This window comes from Populus trichocarpa, chromosome 16, assembly GCF_000002775.5.
Source record: "Populus trichocarpa isolate Nisqually-1 chromosome 16, P.trichocarpa_v4.1, whole genome shotgun sequence".
Classification (NCBI taxonomy): domain Eukaryota; kingdom Viridiplantae; phylum Streptophyta; class Magnoliopsida; order Malpighiales; family Salicaceae; genus Populus; species Populus trichocarpa.
The window spans coordinates 4,218,485-4,241,689 of NC_037300.2; the positions used below are offsets into that span (position 1 = coordinate 4,218,485).

Genomic DNA, 23,205 nt, shown 5'->3' on the forward strand with positions numbered 1-23,205 from the left:
TAAATATTGTAGTTATAAACTGTGATGGTCAGAAGTATACTATTTAACTAAAACATTTTACTATTTACTATTGTGTCAATTCATCATTTTTTTTTAATTTCTATGCTAAAAGACCAATTTATCCGGGGGGGAAAATGTCAACACAACGTCATCCTCGTTCACTTTACAAATATATTGGCCCATCAAGACATAGACTGCTTATTAAAAAGTACTGTGTCCAACCATAGAGTCATAAACATGATGCATCCAGCAGATTAGATGTTTTTTCGAAATTATTTTTAATTAAAAATATATTACAATATTAGATTTATCTTTTATTTTTATATTATATCATCATCTTAAAAAGTAAACTCTACTTTTAAAATACATTCAAAGTTAAGAATACGAAAACAAACTTTGTTAAAAAATATATATATATATCAACCTCAATAATGGAAGACATAAACATTATACTCCACAGTAGCATTACCAGTTTTGAAGTCAATCTCATGAGTCTTTGCCTGAGCATAGCCTCTTGCAAGCCTGAAAAGCCCACTTCCACCAACAATAGGCATCTCTCTGATGCCGGAAAACACATTGTTTCGCCCCAGAATGCTAAGGGTGCTGCCATTATGCTTCCCTTCTGTGAAAACAAAGTTCAATGCCATCAGAAAACTAAGTTCACTTTGTGATGCCGATGCATAAATCCCCTGTGCTCTTCCAACAAGCTTTGAGCCGATCTCGGGCTTTACGGTCAAAGGGTCATCCATCATTGTGACCAGCCCAAATGATGAAGTCTGATGGCTGAATAAAATTAATGCCACGCAAAATCATCATACAAATTAGGGGCAATTGTTAAGTCAATCAAAGAAAAGGGTATACCTTATGGAAGGGAGGAAATTAATTCCAGGCCGTCCAAGCATGAGTCAATTATAGGGACAGTAAATTATGCTCAAGAACTCAAATATTGAACAAAGAGAAAATAAGACAAGCACAACGTCTTGAGATTTCCGAATGAAAGGTAACCTACCCATAACCTACTTTTCCATGGACAAATTTTAGTTGCGTTTGTGCCTCTGAGTCTGTTAGAGAACGCGTGCAAACCGTGTTCGTTTAAATTTTAAATATTTTTGTTAAATATTTTTTATGTTTTAGATCATTTTGATATATTGATACTAAAAATAATTTTTAAAAATTTTAAAAATATTATTATAATATATTTTTAAATGAAAAATATTTTAAATCACAACTATTAACACAATTCTAAACACATTTTAAAAACAGAGTTTAGACAGTGTTATTTGAATATTATAAATATAATTTTTTATTATATATTTTAATAGAAAAAAATCATTTAAAAAGTCAATTGTATTGGAGTGAAAAAAATAGGTATTTTATTTTTTTTTAATGAGTTTGATATTATTTTTTTCTCACATGGTTGTATTTAATTGATTTATTGATAAAGCTGTATTTTAAATAGTATAAATATGATTTTTTTATTATGTATATTTTAATGGAAAAAATCCATTTGAAAAGTCAATTGTATTGGAATGAAAGAAATAGATACTTTATTGTTTTTTAATGAGTTTGATATTATTTTTTTCTCACATGGTTGTATTTAATTAGTTTATTGATAATGTTGTATTTTAAATAGTATAAATATGATTTTTTTTATTATATATATTTTAATGGAAAAAATCCATTTGAAAAGTCAATTGTATTGAAATGAAAGAAATCGATATTTATTTTTTAATGAGTTTTATATTATTTTTTTCTCAAATGGTTGTATTTAATTTGTTTATTGATAATATTGTATTTTAAATAGTATAAATATGATTTTTTTTATTATGTATATTTTAATGGAAAAAATCCATTTGAAAAGTCAATTGAATTGGAATGAAAGAAATAGATGCTTTATTTTTTTTTAATGAGTTTGATATTATTTTTTTTCTTACAAGGTTATATTTAATTGGTTTATTTTTTTGATGGTGGTTTTTTTTTATTAATTTTAATTTTTTTTAAAAATATCTAAAAAAAATATTTTAATATTTTGTTTATCATTCTTCTAAAGTAAGTGAAGAAACATTGAAAGAGCCGAAATAATAGTTTTTTATTTTTTTCCTTTTCATCTAGCACGCTGCACGCCTTTGGAGTTGCTATCAGGGTACATGTTCGTCTGGAGAATTTCACTGTTGTTTTGACTTTTGAAAAATTATAGATATTAATTTTTAAAATATTATTAAACACACTTGTATACCACCAACGTAACTAAAAGCGATAGCTAAATTAGTTATTTTCAGAAAGAAATGTCTCCCAAGTCACAATCATGTGTTTAGAGCATAATTATTACATCTCATCTGGGGTTGATTTGGTTAAAGAGTTGGATACCGGATTATATCAGTTGACCTGAATTAATTTTAAAAAATAAAAAAAATATTTGAAATTTTAATATTTTATATAAAAAAATTAAAAAATAATCCAAATAAATATAGGTTATATATGTTATAAATAATGAAGTTTAAAAGATTATTTCAAAAAAAAATTTATTTTACGTTAAAAAAATATTATGTTAGTATATTATCATTTTAAGTTGAAGTATTTAAACCAAAAAAGTTTTTTATCCCACGTTGAAAAAACATAATTTTATTTTTGTAAACATTGAGTATATGTACTAAAGGGTTTCAAATCTCACATTGAAAAAATAATTTTTTTTTCTTGTAATCATAAAATATATATACTAAAGGGTTTCCAATCTCATATTGAAAGAATAAAACATTCTTCTAATATTTATAGTGAATTTTAAAAATGGTTAATAACCAACTATATATAAAAGGGTCTTTGGCTAGTAGAAAAAACATATTTGAAAAAAAAAGCGTTTTAACCGAGTTTTGCCGGGTCGCCCGGGTCACGGATCAACCGGGTTTTGCCGGGTTTTTTCTCATCCCGATATTTTATCTTACCCGGACCGGTTCAGCAGGTCGATCGGGTCCCAGACTAGTCCGAGTTTAATAACTATGGTTTAGAGGTCATAAAAGCATCTTCACTCAAATATGCTATTTAGAATAGCCAATTTGGTAATATAGTTTTTTTAATAATGTAAATATAATTTTTTTTTGTCTATATGCACTCAAATGATAAAAAAATAATTTTAAAAGATCAATTGTATTTTAATATATTTGATTTATCATAAGATAAAGAGATACTATTGTTTTTGTTAGTATATATATCATGTAGCCAATTAGTTTGTTATATATCATTGAAGCAAATATTTAAATATAAAAAAAATAACTGATCTTTAAATAATCTTCGCATAAACTCTAATCAACTTTTTATATATATATATAATGAGATATTTGAGACTCTAAAAAAAAATTTAAATTTATAATTTTGTTGCATGTATATGTTTCGGTAAATTCAATAATTTTAATATATTTTACACTTTTTCAGTTTTTTTGTGCAAATTGGATTTTGGATTTTTTTTCTAACATATGTAGGAATGATTTTTTGTAGAAAAAGAGAGGAGATTTTAGTATTTTATATGGCTATCCTGTTGAAGTGCACAAAACAAGGATGAAGAGCCCGGAATAACATATTTTAAATTTGGCTTCTCGTTTGCCGTCAGCATTGAAGATGCCCCAATGAAAGCAAAGAAAAGTCACAAACAGAACATGGATCAAAAATAGAAATTCTACTTCAATGAATTTAGTGTTCTAATGGCAAACTTTCCACCAACCAAAGTTGAAGTGGAAACTTACCAACCTTGAGCACAATCTTGCAGAACAGAACCCCACTCTAAAATTTTATGATCTTGACTTTCTGTGCTTATTGTCAAGAAGCCGTTTCAAGAAAGCTAAAGTTGCTCGTAAATTAAGCTAGTTCATACTTACACGTGATGGAGCATTATTTGCAAGTCACTGACTTCTCTAGAGCGAGTGCCGCAGCTGCCCTCCTTGCATCTCTGCAGGCTGCAAGGAAGTGGAAGAACAGATGATTTTAATAACGAAGAGTGAAACATGTCTCCCTATGATCCTTCATGTAAGAGACTAGAAAGGTGATAAAACAAGGCAGCAAAAACTGAAGTCACCTAATACTCTATCAGGATGAAAACTGAACTCCAAAATCACACCTTCAAATCAAGCTTTAAGATCACTCCTCCATCCCCTGTTAAGTAATTTAAACACTGGCAATAATGTTTTACAATCACAATACTGCTCAAGAACTTAGTTATGTTGCGCATTAAAAATAATTCTCTATAAGCATAACTTCCTATATACATGAAGGATTGAGCCAGTGACACTCCTCATTCCCACAGCATATCTTTTGATCTAGCCAGTTAATATTCTAGGATTAAACTAAAACTTCGATGAGTGAAATTCTGATATTGCCGTAGCATGTTAGCGATTGTTTGCATCAAGAAACGAAGATAACTTTTCGAATTTCCTTACCAAAAAAAAATAAAACAAAAAACAATTTGACCAAACATAGGCCAGTCAGGTCTTGCAATACTCCTGAAATTGTATATGCTATTTCCATTTATTAGATTATCAATCTCAGTCTACCAATACCAACTGAGCGAAGGAATACGGTAATAGGTGTCGTAACTCATTTCTAGGTTATTCCCTCAACACACAATTACATGAGGCAGACCCGTTGTTGCTCAATGCCATGCTCCCGCGACAACAGGTAACAAAATTCAGCATTTTAGTAACCCCAATAACCTTAATTAATCACCAATTAATTCACTATGTAATGTGCTTGGCATTTGACCATCATTTTCACCTTCGGAGGGTAACTTATGTCAATTAATTCTAATCTTCTGGTTCGTGTTTGAAAAGAACACATGATATGAATAAAGTTGAGAGCACGATGTGTAAGAATCTGAAAGGATCAAGAAAAAGAGCCTTTACATGAAGGACGAAAAATTGTACAGAGGAATGCTTGTGATTCCTCTTTAGTATAGAATGGCAGAGCACAACCACATTTATACACAGCTTCGTATAACAAATTGTTTTGTCCTATTCGCCTATGACAGAAACGCCTTTAGCTAAATAAGGAAAAGAGAAACAGAAGGGAGAAATATACAAAAGATTCATTTTGTTTCATTTACAAATCTTGTTGCAGGTTGTTGCTTGGTGCTGGTTGAATGACATGCTACTGATGTGTTGTCTAATATCCCCACAAGATGGAGAATGGAGATTAATTGTTCTCATATTGAACAAGTGCCTTTAAAAAATAGAAGAAGGGAGAGCTTTTGTAAATATGTCAGCTAGTTGACACTGAGAAGCAACATGGCAACATGAGCAGCGGTGATGCTATCGTTTTATATCTTGTCACGAATGAGATGGCAATCCAATTCGATGTGTTTTGTGCGTTTATGAAAAACAGGATTTGCAGCAATGTGCAGAGCAATCTGATTGTCACAATAAAGCTAGGCTACTTGAGGATGAGAGACACAGAGATCTTGAAGGAGACATCAAAGCCAGGTAAGTTCTGAGCAAGTGGAGGCCATCGGTCGATATTCTGCCTCAACTGAGGAGCAAGATACAATAGATTGTTTCTTGAACATCCAAGAAATAAAAGAGTTTCCAAGAAATATGCAATAACCTGTAACTGACCTTCTAGTATCAGGACAGGAAGCCCAATTAGAGTCACTGAAGTCTTTGAGTTGAATCTTTGAGGAAGAAGACAATAAAATACCCTATCCAGATGCAGATTTAATATAACTAAGAACTAGGTGAGCTATTGCGAGATGTGTAGTCGTAGGTGTATCCATATATCGGCTGAGGCTTTGGACATGATTACAAATATATGGCCTAATGATGGTGAGATACAAAAGACGTCCAATGAGACAACGATAAGAGCTGGGGTTTGGTAAGGGATCTCTATAAGTCTTGCTTAGTTTAAAGTTCTGCTCAAGGGAAATTTGAGGGGTTTGCTAGCCAGGGTACCTGAATTGGCTAGAATGTCTAAAGCATACTTTCTTGATATAAATGAATACCTGTCGAGGATCTAGCAACTTCCATACCAAAAAAATATCGTAAGCAGCAAAGATCTTTGATTTTAAACTGTTTGTGCATGAAGGTTTTAAGTGATTCAATGAAAGATATACAATTGTCAACAACGATAATATCGTCAACATAAACCAGTAAAGTAGTAAAGGAACTGTCATCCATTTTAGTAAATAGACTATAATCAGCTTTGGATTGTGTAAAACCAAAAGCAACGAGAAAAAGGGAAAATATGGAATACCATTGATGAGAGGCCTGCTTGAATCTATATAAACTCTTAAAGAGCTTGCAGACTTGATTAGGGCCACCTACAGAATAGCCAGGGGGCTTGCACATGTATATTTCTTCGTTTAAGACACCATGAAGAAATGCATTGTTGACATCAAATTATAAGAGAGACCATCCTTTGATTGTTGCGACAAAAGGCAAGACTCTAACAGTGACGAGCTTTGCGACAGGAGAAAAAGTATATGTATAGTCAATACCTGCTTGCTGCAAAAAAACCCTTGGCTACAAGCCTAGCTTTCAGTCTCTCAACACTTCCATCGGCATGAAATTTAGTCTTGTAAACGTATTTGCAATCAATGGCTGCTTTGCCACGAGGTAAGTCAGTAACAGTCCAAGTATTGTTTTGCTCTAAGGCAAGCAATTCATCACTTATGGCTTTGCACCAACCATGATGCTTCACAGCTTGGTTGTATGTGGTAGGGTCAGTATGAACGGAAACAGAATTGTAAAAGGCAATAAAAGATAGAGAAATTTTTTGATAATCAAGAAAGTTTACCAAAGAGTTGGGATTACCAATGACTGAGGCGAAACATTTGGACAGTGATTGAGAAGGCACAACAAGTGAGGATTGGTGGCAATGAAAGTCTTGCAGATACTGTGGTGCTTTTCTGACCCCTGGTGGACTTGCGAAGAGCTGAGTCAGAAGGAGATGTGAAATCAGGTGAGGGGTTTGTCATGGAGATGACAGAATCATTAATAGCTGGTATCAAAACAACGATAGGTGGGGATGGAGATAAATCAAAATTCAAAATAGCAGTAGGTGTGGATGGAGAAGAGACTGTAGGAAAATCAAGGGTGTTAGGTAAATGTTTAGTAAACACAAAGGTAGTGTTGCTAGATGGATTGGTCGATAAATGAGGTAAAGAGTGAAATGGAAAAATAAATTCATGAAAGATAACGTCTCTAGATATAAAAGCGGTATTAGATTGAAGATAAGCAATTTATAACCTTTAATTCCAAAAAGGATATCCAAGAAAGATAGATATTCGATCACGGGAGTCAGATTTATTTCGTTGACGGGAGAGTGTGGAAGCAAAACAAAGGGAACCAAAAACTTTCAAATGTGTATAAGTGGGTTATTTATTGAATAGAAGTTCAAAAGGTGTCTTGTTTTTAAGTAAGGGGCTAAGAGTTCGATTGATGAGGTATGTGGTTATTAAGATGCAATCACTCCAGTATTGAAGTAGAAGTTTGGCCTGAAATCTTAGGGCTCGGGCAACATTGAGAAGGTGTTGGTGTTTTTGTTTTACAATCCTATTTTGTTGAGGTGTTTCGACACAACTGGTTTGATGAATGATTTCTTTGGCATGAAAAAAAATCTTTCATGTGGAATTCCCTCCATTATCACTTCGTAGGATTTTAATTTTATGATTAAATTGGTTTTCAACTAAATTGGCAAAGGATTCTATGTTACGCTTAGTGTCGGCCTTGGTGGGGAGAAGGTACAACCATGTACAACGAGTAAAACAATCAGCTAAAGTGAAAAAATATTTGAAACCATCATATGAGGGTATTAAGCACAGTCCCTATAAGAAAAAGGGTGTGATGCATGATGATTGCTATAAGAAAAAGGTAATCGATGAAATTTTGCTAAGGGACAAATGTAGCAAGGTTTTTTTTTATTGATAATGGAGATGTTGTTCTTTACTACAGGATATGTGATTAAAGATAAGATAGGAAAAGATGATGTTCAAGATGAAAGTGCCACAATTCGGCAGTATTGTGTTTAGACGAAAAAGAAGTTGTAACAGAGTGTCGAGAAATGGAAAATTGAGATAGACCCCTTGTGCTCGTCCTACTTGCTTCGAGCTGACCTAGGGCTTTACAGTCAAGGGATCATTGATCACTACAACCAGCCCAAATGTTGTCGAAGACTTGTTTGTCGTGGTTGCTTGGGCAATAGGAACAGCGGTGGGATTTTTCCCACTAGCCTGTGAAGGTGGCTTAGTTTCTCCCGCTTGAGGCCTAGTTTTTTTGGAGATAAGTTTCTTGAGAAAGTGTCAGGTCTCGCGGTAGCAAGGGTGATGGGGAAGAGAATAATGGAGAGAAAGAGGAAGATAAGGACTTCTGTCAGAGTTCTGGCCATGGTTATCTGAGATGTGGTGAGGGTAACCTAAAGTGTGATTATATATACACAATGTTGCATAATGGTTAATTTGGTCTTGTCTCGGTTTTGATCATTTACGAGATGCTACATACGTTATATAGTTTGTTTTAATTCTTTTAACTGTTTTAAGTTTGAATAACAAGAAAAAAATATTTAATTTTATAAATACATTAAATTCATATAAAATACTTCTTAAAATTATCATCTAAATAGATATCTTTGAAAAATAAAAAGTATTGTATTTTTTAGAGTAATAATAAAGTAAATGTCTCTAAAAAGATTTTCTCTCTTCTCTATGTGATGGTTATAAAGTTATCTATGAGGTAGTAATATGTTATTTACTAATGATTGTATGCTCAAAACATAGTCTATACTTTTGTTGTTATCTATTTTTGGATTCCCACACAAAAATAAAAAAAAATACAAAAAAAAAATATTCAGAAGAAATTCAAGAAATAATAGGAGCGAGAAAAGTATGTTTCAATGCTGAAAAATGACAAAACATTGGTTGAGGAGGTTCAAAAATGTAAAATATTGAAATTTGACAATATATCGTTGACTGGCACTGTTGACAAAGAAAATTCAATTTGAAGAAGAAAAGTTCGAAATCATATGTTTATGGATTCAATTAAATTTTATCTAAAGTTTAATTGAATTTATGGATGGTTTGATTATAAGAAAAATTGATTTTTTAGTCAATTTAGGCTTTTATTGGAAGAAATTAAAGTTCTGAGGTCCAATTATAATTTTAAAAAGTTGATTTAGTCAAATCAGGGGCTTAATTGCATAATTATTGAAGTTTGATGGCCAATTAGGGACTTAATTGAAACAATCCGAAACCAGGGACCAAACCAGAAAAGGCACTAAAATCAAGGGATCCAATTAGAGCTCATCCGGGGGGCTTGATTACAAAATTGTCAAAACATCCAAGGACCGAATCGAAAATATTCATTTTGAAATTTTGAAACGGCGCCGTTTCCTTAGAGAGCACTATTCACTGTCTCCTTCAAAGAAAGCCGTTTTTAGCAGTAAAACAGGGATACGTTTTGCAGCAAATTGCTCCAATTATGGGGCACATTTTATGGCTGCTATCCCGCTGTCTCCAGATTACAAGGCGACCATTACCACCGCAGGGCTTTCCCTGGCTTATAAAAGCCAAAGAAAGACAGTGAAGAGGACGGGGAACGAGACAGCGAGGGAAAAAACAGAGGAGGAACGAGGTTAGACAGAAAAAAAAAAAAAAGAAGACAGAGAGGGAGAAAAGAGGACAGAAGAAAAAAAAACTGAGATAGGGGAACAAAGGGGAAGGGAAAGAAAGAAAAAGCTCAGAGAGAAAGAGAGAGGGGAGTGAACGAAGCACAAGAGAAGGCAGGAGGAGGAAGAAGAAAATACAGAAAAAAACCGAAGCAGCATCCTCCGTTTACCACGGCCGGTCCTCCTCTTCGCCGCCACCAGCGGCACCGCTAGTACCAACAGCACCTCCATGAAGCCACTGCAGAGAAGCAGGAACACCGTTGACAGGAGGGAACAAAAAACAGAGTAAGAAGAAAGCATAACCGAAACAGAGGAGAGAAGAAGAAGTAGCAGCGTTTACCACCACAGCCACTGCCACAGCAATACCGCCGAGAATGGCCACCAGCATCACCGTCAGCTCATCCATCCGAGCTCATCGTCCCATGTAATTCTCTTCCCCTCGTCTCCGTTCACTGTTCATCTTCTTGCATGCAGAACGTGCACAGTGCACGTTCTGCAAACAAGAAAATAATTACCCGATTACTGTGCATGTGCACAATAACCGGCTAATTAATTGACTGGTGCTCATGCACAGTAACCAGTCCATGGTTGCTACGGGCTGGATCATCAGGGCAGCCCACGCGGCTGAGCTGAGCCCAACCCAAATGTAGAAGGTCATATTCAGGACGGGCCCAACCCAAAAAAAATAATAAATTCTTCAAAAAGTATTTCAAAAACATATCTTTGATTTTCCGCAAATTTTTTTTGCTGCATTTTGATCAATACCGGTTTGTATTTTTATATTGTAAAGATACAAATCCGGTATTAAAATACCTGGTTTTTGTCAAGACATTAAAAAAATAAAAAATAAGAAAATGTTTTAAAGTCACGAGAATTAGGTCAATATTTCAAAAATCCCAAAAAAATTTTATTTTGTTTTCTTTTAGTATCTGGGTTTACGACCTTATACGTAAGACGTATTTCGGATATTAAATTCCTTTGTTGACGTCAGAACAGTTAGGTTTTACCCGATAAGATAAGGATCTCCTTACCAATGAGAACTTTTCTTAAATCACAGACGGACCAACAACAAAAAAACACGACAAGACTTTAGATTTTATCAGACAATAAAACAATGTAGCCTACCTTAGGTAGACGTATTTGGGGTGCTAATATCTTCCCTTTACGCAACCAGTCTCCGTACTCAATCTCTAAGACCGGTTAGGGTTTCCTAGTAACCAAAATACTAGGCGGCGACTCCCATTCTATTTTTCCACTAATAAAAGATAATAATTCCTTGTCTCCTCATATTTTTTAGATAATACAAAAATCTAAGAATGAATGTTTTCGCCACGACACCGCACAAGTATAACAACTTTAATAACATTACACGTCGACTAATATTTTAATATATTTAATTCAATATTATAGGAGTGCGTGATGGAGTGATATCTTAATTATGTAACTAAGAAATTATAATAGGGACTGGAAAATGCAAGTATGAAAAAGATTAATAGCCTTTGCGGTTGAAAAATCCAAGTACGCTGTATAAAGTATTGGTATTTTAAAGTTCAAAAGAAGACTTGAAACTTTGTCCAACTCAGGGTTCCATTGTTTTGCGTTTAAGTTTTTTTTTTTCAAGAAAATATTTTTCTATATTTACGTAAAAGATTTTTTCATGTTTTTTTTTTAAATTCATATATTTATCTCTCATACAAAATTTTCAGAATCGGATGAAATATATGTATAGATGCAAAATTATTTTTTTAGACCTGCATAGAGGGTGAAATATGTTTCTTTTTGTACATGGTGTTGAAAACTGATATAAAGAACATGGTTAATACACACTTTGTTGTCAAATTAATTGTCACTCAGTTTTTTAAAATTTTTGATGGAATTTAATTTAATCTACAACATATACTCTTTAACAAAAAACATAAACATGATTTAAATAAATTATTGATAAGTAAAAAATTAATCTCAAAGTATCTTTGATTAACATGTTTTAGTAAAACTAATTTACCAATAATTTTTTCTAGTGTTATCAATCCATCTTCTTGTTGGTATTGATTAGGAATGAGTAAAAAAAACCTGAAAAACCGAGAAAATTAAAAAAATAATAACCGAAAAAACCGAATTATGAAAAAAAACCGATTAGAATATTTAAAAAAATATTTGATTCGGTTTCAGTTTTGGTTTCATAAGCCTGAAACTGAAAAACAGAACCGAAAAATAAAAAAACCAAACATGAAAAAACCAAACCAAACTGAACCCAAGTCCATTAAAAAATTCAAAAAAAAACCCAAAAAACAATATAGTTTTTGGTTTTTAATATAAAATAACTGAACCGCCCCAAAACCGAATTGAAATGAACAAAACCAAAACCAGTTGGTTGAGTTTTGATTTTTAATATAAAATAATCGAACCGAACCAAAACCGATTGGTTTGAACTGGTTTCAGATCAGTTTTGGTTTTATTTTTTGTATTTTATAAAATTTCAGTTTGGTTGTTTTTGTAGGTAAAAATCAAATGAAATTGGAAATGATCACCCCTAGTATTGAATAAATATGTTTGTAGTGCATGTCTTAATTTTGAGTCAAGTTTTGCGATTTCAAGTAACGAAGTATCAGTTAAAGACATATTTCATTTGGGGATAAACTGCATTCCTACTCGTCTCATTCAATGTGATACCCTTGCTGTTATATTTGCCCAGCATTTTCATTAACTCGAATATTCCAACAAAAAGAAGGTAAGAAACAACAAAGGTTAGCTAGCTAGTGATTTTTAGGCCCCGTTTGTTTGCAGGAAAGTAGTTTCCTTTTGGAAAGTGAATTCCGGGGAAAGTGAATTCCGGGAAAGTGAATTCCGGGAAAGTATTTTCCGATGTTTGGTAGTGTAATGGAAAATAAGTTGGAAAACACTTTCCAGTGTTTGGTTATGTTATGGAAAATGAACTGGAAAATAACTTATTAATGTTTTATTTTTTTAAGTTTATTAAAATAATAAGGAACAAATCTTACAAATTAAAAAGTTGAATGAGAATGAAATTGAAAAAAAATATAATTTCATAAATTATCTCAAATAAAATAAATAATAATCAAAATAATAGAGATCAAATCTAAAAAATTAAAAAAAATAAAAGGTGAAGAAATTAAAATAATAATAATTAACATTTCATAAATTATTTCAAATAAAATAAGTAAAAATCAAAAGAATGAGGACCAAATTTGATAGATAAAAATTTTCAATAAAAAAATGATAAGGAAAAAGCAAATAGCAATTATAAAAATAAGGACCAAAATTAATATAAAAATTAAATTTTAAGAGATGGAATTGAAAAATAAATATTCAAAACAAATTATATATAACAATCAAAAGTTTGAGGATCAAATTTGATATAATTAGCAAATAATGACATTTCTAAATTTTTCACAACTTCCGGAAAGTGTTTTCCGCCCAAATTTTTCAGGAAAACACTTTCCTGAAAACCAAGCCAAATTTTCCTTTGACTGGAAAGTGTTTTCCATTGACCAACTTTTCCAATGGCAAACAAACACAGGAAAGTTTGGAAAATGGTTTCCCGGAAACCACTTTCCGGAAAACAAACACAGCCAAAATGGAAAACACTTTCCTAGAAATCAAACTAAATTTTTCTTTGACTGGAAAGTGTTTTCCGTTGACCGAAAAGTGTTTCCGTTGACCAGAAAGTGTTTTCCGTTGACCGGAAAGTGTTTTCCGTTGACCAACTTTCCTAATGGCAAACAAACACAGGAAAGTTTGGAAAGTGATTTCCCGAAAAATAAATTCCGGAAAACAAACATGGCCTTAGTCACGGTCCCTGAAAAAGACTCTACATATAAAGAAAACCATTAAAATCAAACATCGCCGTCAAGCAGCTTCCAATATTCAAGATGCAATGAGTGGAGAACTCCAAACTGGTGGTTCATCTCATCACACGGGTGTCTATCACATGGGTGTCTATCACGATGGAATCAAATTACACACTCATGATCACCAAGGCAAAGAAACTGCTAGATCGTGAGTGGAAGATCAAAGTCCAACATGTTTATCGCGAGGCAAATCAAGCAGCAGATTAGTTAGCAAATTTTAGTTTAGCTATGAATCCTCTAGATAGGACCAATTGGATTCTAAATGAACATCTTGGAGCTTTGTACTTGATCTTGTACCTTGATCTTATTGAGTTTTACTTTTCCTCGTTTAATTTAGTTGGGTACTTAGCCCTGATTTACATCAAGAAAAAGAATTGAGTGGAGATCTTATGTTCAGATGCTATGAATCTGATGTGTTCCAGCGATAGTTTAAAGTAGCCTTAAAAAAAATTTAGTTGGGCACTTTGCCAAACTGTTGCATTACTCAATCTGAGTGAGTAATGTAGCTCAACCAAGTATGTAGACATATGAACATAGTGATTTTATTGATATTTTTTTAGATGGTTGAGCTATATTGCTTATATATGACAATTCAATTATAGAAAATACATTTCAGTTGACATCAATACGAGTGGTGAGTTGCACGTCATAGATTGTCATGGTAAAAAATAATGAATATAATTAGTTAAGCCGTCATAGAGTTTATTTATTACGGTGGGATGCACAGAGCAATGAGATATTTACAGAGATACATCAAGTGATTACAAAGGAGTATATGATTATGTATATAAGTATTACATGTCGGGTCATTACACTGGATCTTAAGTAGTTTTCTCCCCCTAAATACTCGCTATACGAGCAACATGGCCAACAAATTTAAAATATCATAAGTAATCAAATATTTTTAGAATTAATATATGTTAAAATTTGAGTTCTATTTTTTGATTTTTTAATTTAACATTAAATTTTTTTTATTAATATTAGGTTGGCTTGTTACTACGATAGGGTCAAGAAACTGCGTATGTGCTTTATAATATTGACAAAGAAAATGAAGAATACACATATGTGTCTCGGTGGTTCAATATTTGTCGTAACGGATTTGATACCTTTGAAGAGAGGTTAACTCTTGATAATGTCGTGGAAGAAAACAAGGCCACTCAAGCAAGAGCAGGATGCAATCTTGCTATTGATGAACCCCAATCATCTAGTAAACGACGTAAACATAGATAGATAAATGAGTTATGTTGATATATTTGATATTTCAATTACTATAATGTTGTATTATTTAAATATTTGAGATTCATTTAGCAGGTATATATGTTTGTTTATTTGCATTTTTAAAACTACTTGTGATTATAAAATGTGAGAATTTATTGTGTTTGGTTATTATGATTCTTTACAAGTATTTTTAAGTAATATAAGATTTTAGATATAGTTTCTAAATAGTTGTTTGTTAGATTTAGATGCTTGTGGAATGAATGAGATGATTACTAGAATTTAATTGATGTCACGATTTAGAACCACTATATTTAATTTATATCATGATTTTAAAATACAACATCAATTAATTATTGTGATTCAAAAACACGAAATCAATTATATATCACGGTTTTAAAATAAGACATTAATTAAATATTACGATTCCATGATATTAAAAAATATATTATTTCACTAAAAACATATCATCATTTCTTTTTAATTTCTATGCTAAATGACCAATATATCCGGAAAAAAAAGGTGTCAACACTACATCATCCTCGTTCTCTTTACAAATATCTTGGCCCATCAAGACATGCTGTTTATTAACTGAGACTTAAAAAGTATTGCGTCCAACCATAAACATGATGCATCAGGCCAGCAGATTAGATGCTTTTTCAAAATTATTTTTAATTAAAAATATATTACAATATTAGTCTTATCTTTTATTTTTATATTATATTATAATATCATCCTACAAAATTCACTTTTAGGATGTATTTGTTTCCTAAACTGGTTTCGGAAAATCATTTTTCAAATTTTCATGTGTTTGTTTGTTATTAGAAAAGTTGATAAACGGAAAATATTTTCCAGTCAACGAAAAACATTTTTCAGTCAAAGAAAAATTTAATTTGGTTTCCAGAAAAGTGTTTTCTTTTATTTTGGGCGGAAAACATTTTCCGGAAGTTATGAAAAATTTAGAAATGTCATATTATTTATTGATTATATCAAATTTGATCCTTAAACTTTTGATTGCTATATATATTTTTTTTGAATATTTTTTTTTCAATTTCATCCCTTAGAATTTATTTTTTATATTAATTTTGGTCTTTATTTTTATAATTGTTATTTGCTTTTCCCATATTATTTTTTAATTGAAAATTTTTATCTATCAAATTTGGTCCTTGTTCTTTTGATTGTTACTTATTTTATTTGAAATAATTTATGAAATGTTAATTATTATTATTTTAATTTATTCATCTTTCAATTTTTTTATTTTTTATTTGATCTCTATTATTTTGATTATTATTTATTTTATTTGAGATAATTTATGAAATTATATTTTTTTTTAATTTCATTTCCATTCAACTTTTTAATTTGTAAGATTTGTTCCTCATTTATTTTAATAAAATTAAAAAAAATAAAACATTAATAAGTTATTTTCCAACTCATTTTCTATGAAATAACCAAACACTGAAAAATATTTTCCAACTTATTTTTCATTACACTACCAAACATCAAAAAATAATTCACTTTCCTGGAATTCACTTTTCCGGAATTCACTTTTCAAAAGGAAACTACGTTCCAGCAAACAAACGGGGCCTTAAAACATGTTCAAATACAAAACACACACAAAGACGAACACTGTTAAGAATACAAAAATAAACCTGACTCTGAGTTTGCTCTTCAGAGATCACCAGTTCGAGTATTACAAACCTTAGGGTCACTGGACGCTTACCTAGTCTTTAACTTCAGGGCCTCGAAAGATTAGTATAGGTGTATCTAAACTGACTCGAACATCCACGATTAAAAAAAAAATACAAAACCAAACTGTGTCCACAGGAGCACATATTAAAAAAAATCAACCGATAACAACTCAATAATGGAAGACATAAACATTATACTCCACAATAGCATTACCAGTTTTGAAGTCAATCTCATGAGTATTTGCCTGAGCATAGCCTCTTGCAAACCTGAAAAGCCCACTTCCACCAACAATAGGCATCTCTCTGATGCCGGAAAACACATTGTTTCGCCCCAGAATGCTAAGGGTGCTACCATTATACTTCCCTTCTGTGAAAACAAAGTTCAACGCCATCAGAAAACTAAGTTCACTTTGTGATGCCGATGCATAAATCCCCTGTGCTCTTCCTACAAGCTTTGAGCCGATCTCGGGCTTTACGGTCAAAGGGTCATCCATCATTGTGACCAGCCCAAATGATGAGAAGGATTTCTTAGTAATGGCTGCTCGGACAACTGGAACAGCAGTTGGGTTTCTTCCACCGACTATGTCATGGAAGTAGAAGTGAAGGTGGCTTAGTTTCTCTCGTTTGAGGCCTAATTTTTTTGGAGACAAGTGTCCTGAGAAACTGTCAGACTTTACTGTAACAAGGGTCAAGGAGAAGAGAATAATAATGTTGAAGAGAAAAACGAAGGAACTAGTGGCATTTGTGGAGATTTTGGCCATGGTGAATCAGAACTAATTGATGGTTGGCAGAGAAAGAATAGAAGGTTTAAATGGGCAAAGGTTTGGTATCAAGGAGGAGTTCGTAGCGGGGAGAGCCTTTCAAATAAAAGTGTCTCTTGGGAGTTGGGAGTGCGGTTTGGTGAGGCGAGATTATATTAGATTTTTTTATGGGGTCCAAAAAAAAAACATTTATTTGTAGAATTTAATTCGGTGTAGATTGTATTTAAATTAAATGTATCTCCAATAAAAAAAAAAACTTCAAATCTCGCCTCACTCTCAAACTCATCTAAAGTATTAAAACAAAATCACATATCCTACAAAACAAATATATTATCACCAATGAGATCTTGACACAATTACAAAACGTGTATTATGCCAAAAAAAAAAAGAGAGTATGAATACTACTCAAAATGTTAAAATTAAGAAACAAATCTTGAACACTTTTGGCTTTCAGATCATGAATAAGATAAATTATCTTTAAAGTGTGTTTATTTTTGTGTTTTAAAAGTGTTTTTGAAAAAAAATTAAGATTTTATTTATTTTTATTTATTTTAAATTAATTTTTTTAATGTTTTCATATCGTTTTAATGTGTTAATATAAAAAATAATTTTAAAAAAATAAAAAATATTATTTTTATGTATTTCCAAGTAAAAAACACTTTAAAAATCAATCACTACCACACTCAACAACACCCCTTTAATAAACCTGAAAAAAAAAATCTCTTACCATTTACACTGTGTTCTAAGAGAAATAATTGTGAATTCCAAAGCTTTCTATAAACAACATGCTTTAAGCATCAGAAAATAAGTAAAATGTGAATAGAATGTATAGCATGAACAACCAATATCAGTGAAAAACAATGTCATCAATAGTTATTCATTCATTATTGTTGTTTGTCATCCTATTTGTGTTGTTTGAAAATGTGATAATAATTATTTTTAAAAATATTTTTTATTTGAAAATATATTAAAATAATATATATTTTTTTAAAATTAATTTTGATATAGTACATCAAAACAATTTAAAATATAAAAAAATAAAAAAATTATTTTTTTCAAAAATATTTTTAAAATTAAAAAATAAACAGGTATCAATATTGAGAGAAGCATGAACAGAGAAATTAAGAAGTCTGATGGCTGAATAAAATTAATGCCACGCAAAATCATCATACAAATTAGGGGCAATTGTTAAGTCAATCAAAGGAAAAGGGTATACTTTATGGAAGGGAGGAAAATAAATTCAGGCCGTCCAAGGATGAGTCAATTATAGGGAAAGTAAATTATGCTCAAGAACTCAAATATTGAATAAAGAGAACATTAGACAAGCACGACGTCTTGAGATTTCGGAATGAAAGGTAACCTACCCATAACCTACTTTTCCATGACAAATTTTAGTTGCGTTTTGTGCTTTAGACTACGTGTGTGTTTGGTATTGCGGTAGTGGTTGTGGTTGTGGTTTGAAAAAAGTAGTTTTATAAAAAGTACTTTTAATTGAGGTTGGTTTGAAAAAATAGGTGTTTGATTAAAACCGTGGTTGAAATTGAGGTTGAAAAAAAGTAGTTTAATGTGTTTGGGTAATAATGCTTTTGAAATTGAGGTTATAAAATAATTTTAAAAAATATATATTAATATTGATAGTTTTAAATTTAAATATTATAGAATTAATTACTCATATTACATTATGAAATAAATAATACTTTATATAAAATATTTTTTATTATTCCATTAAACTATTTAATAATACAATTAAATAAAATATTATCATGTATAAAATTGATATTACAATGCGAGTAAATTTAATTTATTTTATACTAGTTTTTCGGTAAAAATATATTGTTCATATCACAGTGCAAATAAATTTAATTTACTCTAAACTATTTTTTTAAAAAAAATATTAATAAATTTTTTTTTTTTTAAAAAAAAAAAAAAAAAAAAAAAAAAAAAAAAAAAAAAAAAAAGTGTTTAAACAGTGCACGTGAATTGCACTGTTCACGTGAACAGTGCAATTCTCCTGCACTGTTCACGTGAACAGTGTACCATGTACACTGTACATGTTAATTGCACTGTTCAGTGAACAGTGCAATTAGCATGCACAGTGAATGGAAAGCATGATTTTCCTGCTTTTCATTTTTAACGTTTCAGCCGCAAAAAACACGTGGGACCCAGGCACAGTAAATCAAGTTTTTTCATTACCAAACGGCTGCCAACTGCGTTTTAATTAAAACGCAGCCGCAGCCGCGTAAACAAACGGACCCGTAGAGACAGAGTTCAGATTGTGAGAAAAGTGAAATGGTAGTCGGTAGATGTGAGTCTGTGACAGCATGGTCTAAAGAAGACAAACGGGCAAGACTGTTGGACGTTTGAATTTTGTGGTTTTCCTCGAAAGAAGGGCACTTGTGATTTTGCTTTTAGAGCCTTGTCAACTTTTATGACTTTGCTTTTAGCTTTTGCCAACTTTTTTGGGAATTTTAAAAATGTTTTTAAAAAATTTAATTTTTTTAATTTAAATTAATATTTTTTAATATTTTCATATTATTTTAATATAATAATCTCAAAAATAATTTTAAAAAAATTAAAATATATATATTTTAAAATAAAAAACACTTTAAAAAAAACTCAACATCATTTATATACATTCCTACGTCATCTGTATCTCAAATTTCAGATGCTTTAAAGTGAACAATCATGTATTTAGAGTTCATAAGAGCATCTTTAATGGGATATGTTATTAGAAGAGTCATTTTAGTAATATTTTTTTTTTCTGTTTATATACACTTAAATGGTAAAAACAATTATTTAGAAGAGTTAATTGTATTTTAATATATTTGATGTACAATAAAATAAAGAAATACTGTTGTTTTTGTTAGTGTAAATAACATGTAGTCAATCAGTTGATTACACATTTTTAAAGTAAATATTCAAAGCCGAAAATAATATTTAATCTTCAGATAATTTTTGTATGAACCTTAAATAATTTTAGATATGTCTAACGGGATCCTCGAGGCTCTAAAAAAAATTAAAATTTATTGTTTTTGCTATGGGTATATATTTCGGGAAATCCAACCATTTTAATATATTTTACTTTTTTTGTGTCAATTGGGTTTTGAATTATTTTTTTAACATATCTAGGGATGATATTTTTGTTGAAGAAATGAGATTTTTACATTTTATATGCTATCCTTGTTGAAATGCATAAAACAATGATGATCAACCAAGAAAAACATATTTTCAATTTGGCTTCTCGTTTACCGTCAGCTTTGAAGATGCCCCAATGAAAGCAAAGAAAAGTCACAAACAGAGTATGGAACAAAAATAGAAATTCTACTTCATTGTTATGTTGCGTAATCTTTTACAATCACAATACTGCTCAAGAACTTAGTTATATATGTTGCACATGAAAAATAATTCTCTAAAAGCATAACTTCCTATATAAATATGAAGGATTGAGCCAGTGACACTCCTAATTTCCATAGCATATCTTTTGATCTAGCCAGTTAATATTCTAGGATTAAACTAAAGCTCTAAGGAGTGAAATTTTTTTATTATTATTAATGTGAGTGTCCGGATCAACTTGCATGTACTTTAATTAATTTTATAGACCCTAAAGTTAATAATCATATAAGTTTTCAGTGATTCTAAAGGAACTCGAACTCATAACCATTAAAAAACGAACTCATAACCCTTAAAAAACAAATCTAAAATCTAATCAGTTGAGGGTATAGTAAAATCTTGATATTGCGGTAGCATGTTAGCAATTGTTTCCATCAAGAAACGAAGATAACTTTTCGAATTTCCTTACCAAAAAAATTAAACTAAAAACAATTTGACCAAACATAGGCCAGTCAGGTATTGCAATACTCCTGAAATTGTATATGCTATTTCCATTTATTAGATTATCAATCTCAGTCTACCAATACCAACTGAGTGAAATAATATGGTAATAGGTGTAGTAACTCATTTTTAGGTTATTCTCCCTACACACACTCACAGGATTCAGATGCGTCGTTGCTCAACGCGGTGCCAGAGAACAAAATTCAACCTGTAAGATCTTTATGAAGAACCAAATATGTCTCAAGTCGCACTATAGTAACCCCAATAACCCTAATTAATCACCAATTAATTCACTCTGTGATGTGCTTGGCATTTGGCCAACCTTTTCACTTTCGGAGGGTAACTTATGTCAATTAATTGGTGTTTGAAAAGAACACATGATGTGAATAAAGTTGAGAGCACGATGCACATAGGCACAATTATTAAGAACATCTTGGATTAAGGAGGATATATCATGAGATGCATGAAAAACACTCAGACAAGAATTACAAATCAACTTTCATATCAAATAACTGTAAAGAAACCAAAACAATAGCTAGTGATATGGGAAAAAAAAAAGTTATTAGCAAATCTCTGTCTAGACCATCTAGGTGATAGCAGTTTTCTTTTATTAATCACTTTCTAAGTTCTTGCAAAGTCTGAGTGAGAAAAAGGGAATCCTCAGCAGCTAGAAGGCAGTTAATAATGAAAGACATAGACATTGTACTCCACAACAGCATCACCGGTTGTACGATCAAACATGTGAGTACTGGCCTGAGCATAGCCCCGTGCAAACCGGAAAAGGCCACTTCCACCGACAATCGGCATCTCTCTCACAGTGGAGAACACACTATTACGTCCCAAAACACTGAGAGTGCTTCCATTGAACTTCCCTTCCATGAAAACAAAATTCATAGTCATCAACAAACCAACATCATTTTGAGAAGCTGATGCATAAAACCCTTGTGCTCTTCCTACAAGCTTGGAGCTGAGTTCAGGCGTCATGGTCAAGGGATCATCAATCATCGCCACCATTCCAAATCCTGTTGAAGATGTGTTTGTCATGTCTGCACGGGCTATTCGGACCGCAGTGGGATTTTTTCCACTAACTATGTCATGGAAATAGAAGTGAAGGTGGCTTAGTTTCTCTTTCTTGAGGCCTAGTGTTGCGGGTGATAAGTATTTAGTGAAACGTTGAGATTTTGCATTGGCAATGATCAAGAATGAGAGAACTATTGAGAGAACGAGGAAGCTGGAAGCGAGGTTTTGGAGGATTTTGGCCATGGTGAAGAGAAGTAATTAAAGGGAGATGGTACTGGCTTAGAGAAGGAAGAAAACAGAGGATTTAAATAGGTGTAGCGAGCTACATACCTTAGTGGGTCTGGTAATAATATTCAACAAGATATTTTGTGCTTCCACTAGAGAATGATCGATGGAAAGAAATGAAGAGGTGGGGCAAAGTCAGACACTGTGGCTTCATGCTTTGTACGCCGTAGACTTCAATATCTGAATGATTTCTATACAAAAAGTTCTCCGGACATTTGGAAAGAAAAAATCAACAAAAAGAAAAAACATTATTCATGTGGCGGTCAACTGACGAGAAATGATGAATATTAGTTTCATGACCCGCGCGATGCTGCGGGTTAATTTTTTTGCATAAAAAATATTAAAAAAAGCTAAGATCTAAAAGTATTAGATTTTTTTGCAAAACTATATTCAAAAGTTTTAGGTTTGACTGCAACGCCTGACCCAAGAGTAATATCTATAATAACATTAAACTTGAAAGACCCAAGTTTAAGTGGGTCTGGCTGCAATATCAAATCCAGTAGTCTTGGATATGAGTCTGGTTGCAAGGTCGTGCCATAAAAGTGTGATGCTTATGTTAGAGAATAATATAAATCATATCCTGGGACCTTACCTAAAAGCTTAAGCTTTTGGGTTGAGATAGTTCTTTGACATGGTATCAGAGCGTTAATGACCAAGCGGTCACGAGTTCGAATCTCGCTATCCCCATTTATTTGATAAAAATTAAGCACAAGGTAATCTGGGCTTGTGCAAGTTTCAAGCCCAAAGGGCTTTCACTTGAGGGGGTGTGTTAGAGAATAATATAAATCATATCCTGGGACCTTACCTAAAAGCTTAAGCTATTGGGTTGAGATGGTTCTTTGACAGCTTAAATAAATTAATTAAACAGAAAAAAACAAAGAAAAAAAACCAACATTAAGA

The 23,205-nt window shown here is 31.7% G+C and overlaps 2 protein-coding genes and 1 pseudogene across 2 annotated transcripts; all 3 read right to left on the reverse strand.

Annotated features, from left to right (window-relative positions):
* Nucleotides 1-425: 425 nt before the first annotated feature.
* LOC18106170 (dirigent protein 22-like) lies at nucleotides 426-8,400 on the reverse strand (annotated as a pseudogene).
* Nucleotides 8,401-16,227: 7,827 nt separating this feature from the next.
* Nucleotides 16,228-17,299, reverse strand: LOC7469900 (dirigent protein 22). Its single transcript, XM_002323302.4, has one exon. The coding sequence runs from the start codon at nucleotides 17,167-17,169 to the stop codon at nucleotides 16,579-16,581; it is 591 nt and encodes a 196-aa protein (XP_002323338.1). The 5' UTR covers nucleotides 17,170-17,299; the 3' UTR covers nucleotides 16,228-16,578.
* Nucleotides 17,300-21,433: 4,134 nt separating this feature from the next.
* Nucleotides 21,434-22,397, reverse strand: LOC7469901 (dirigent protein 22). The gene has a single exon (XM_002323303.4). The coding sequence runs from the start codon at nucleotides 22,261-22,263 to the stop codon at nucleotides 21,679-21,681; it is 585 nt and encodes a 194-aa protein (XP_002323339.2). The 5' UTR covers nucleotides 22,264-22,397; the 3' UTR covers nucleotides 21,434-21,678.
* Between the last annotated feature and the right edge of the window lie 808 nt (nucleotides 22,398-23,205).

What these genes read in the sequence shown, in the direction of transcription:
- LOC7469901 (XM_002323303.4), bottom strand. Translation starts at nt 22,263, where the DNA reads ATGGCCAAAATCCTCCAAAACCTCGCTTCCAGCTTCCTCGTTCTCTCA.
- LOC7469900 (XM_002323302.4), bottom strand. Translation starts at nt 17,169, where the DNA reads ATGGCCAAAATCTCCACAAATGCCACTAGTTCCTTCGTTTTTCTCTTC.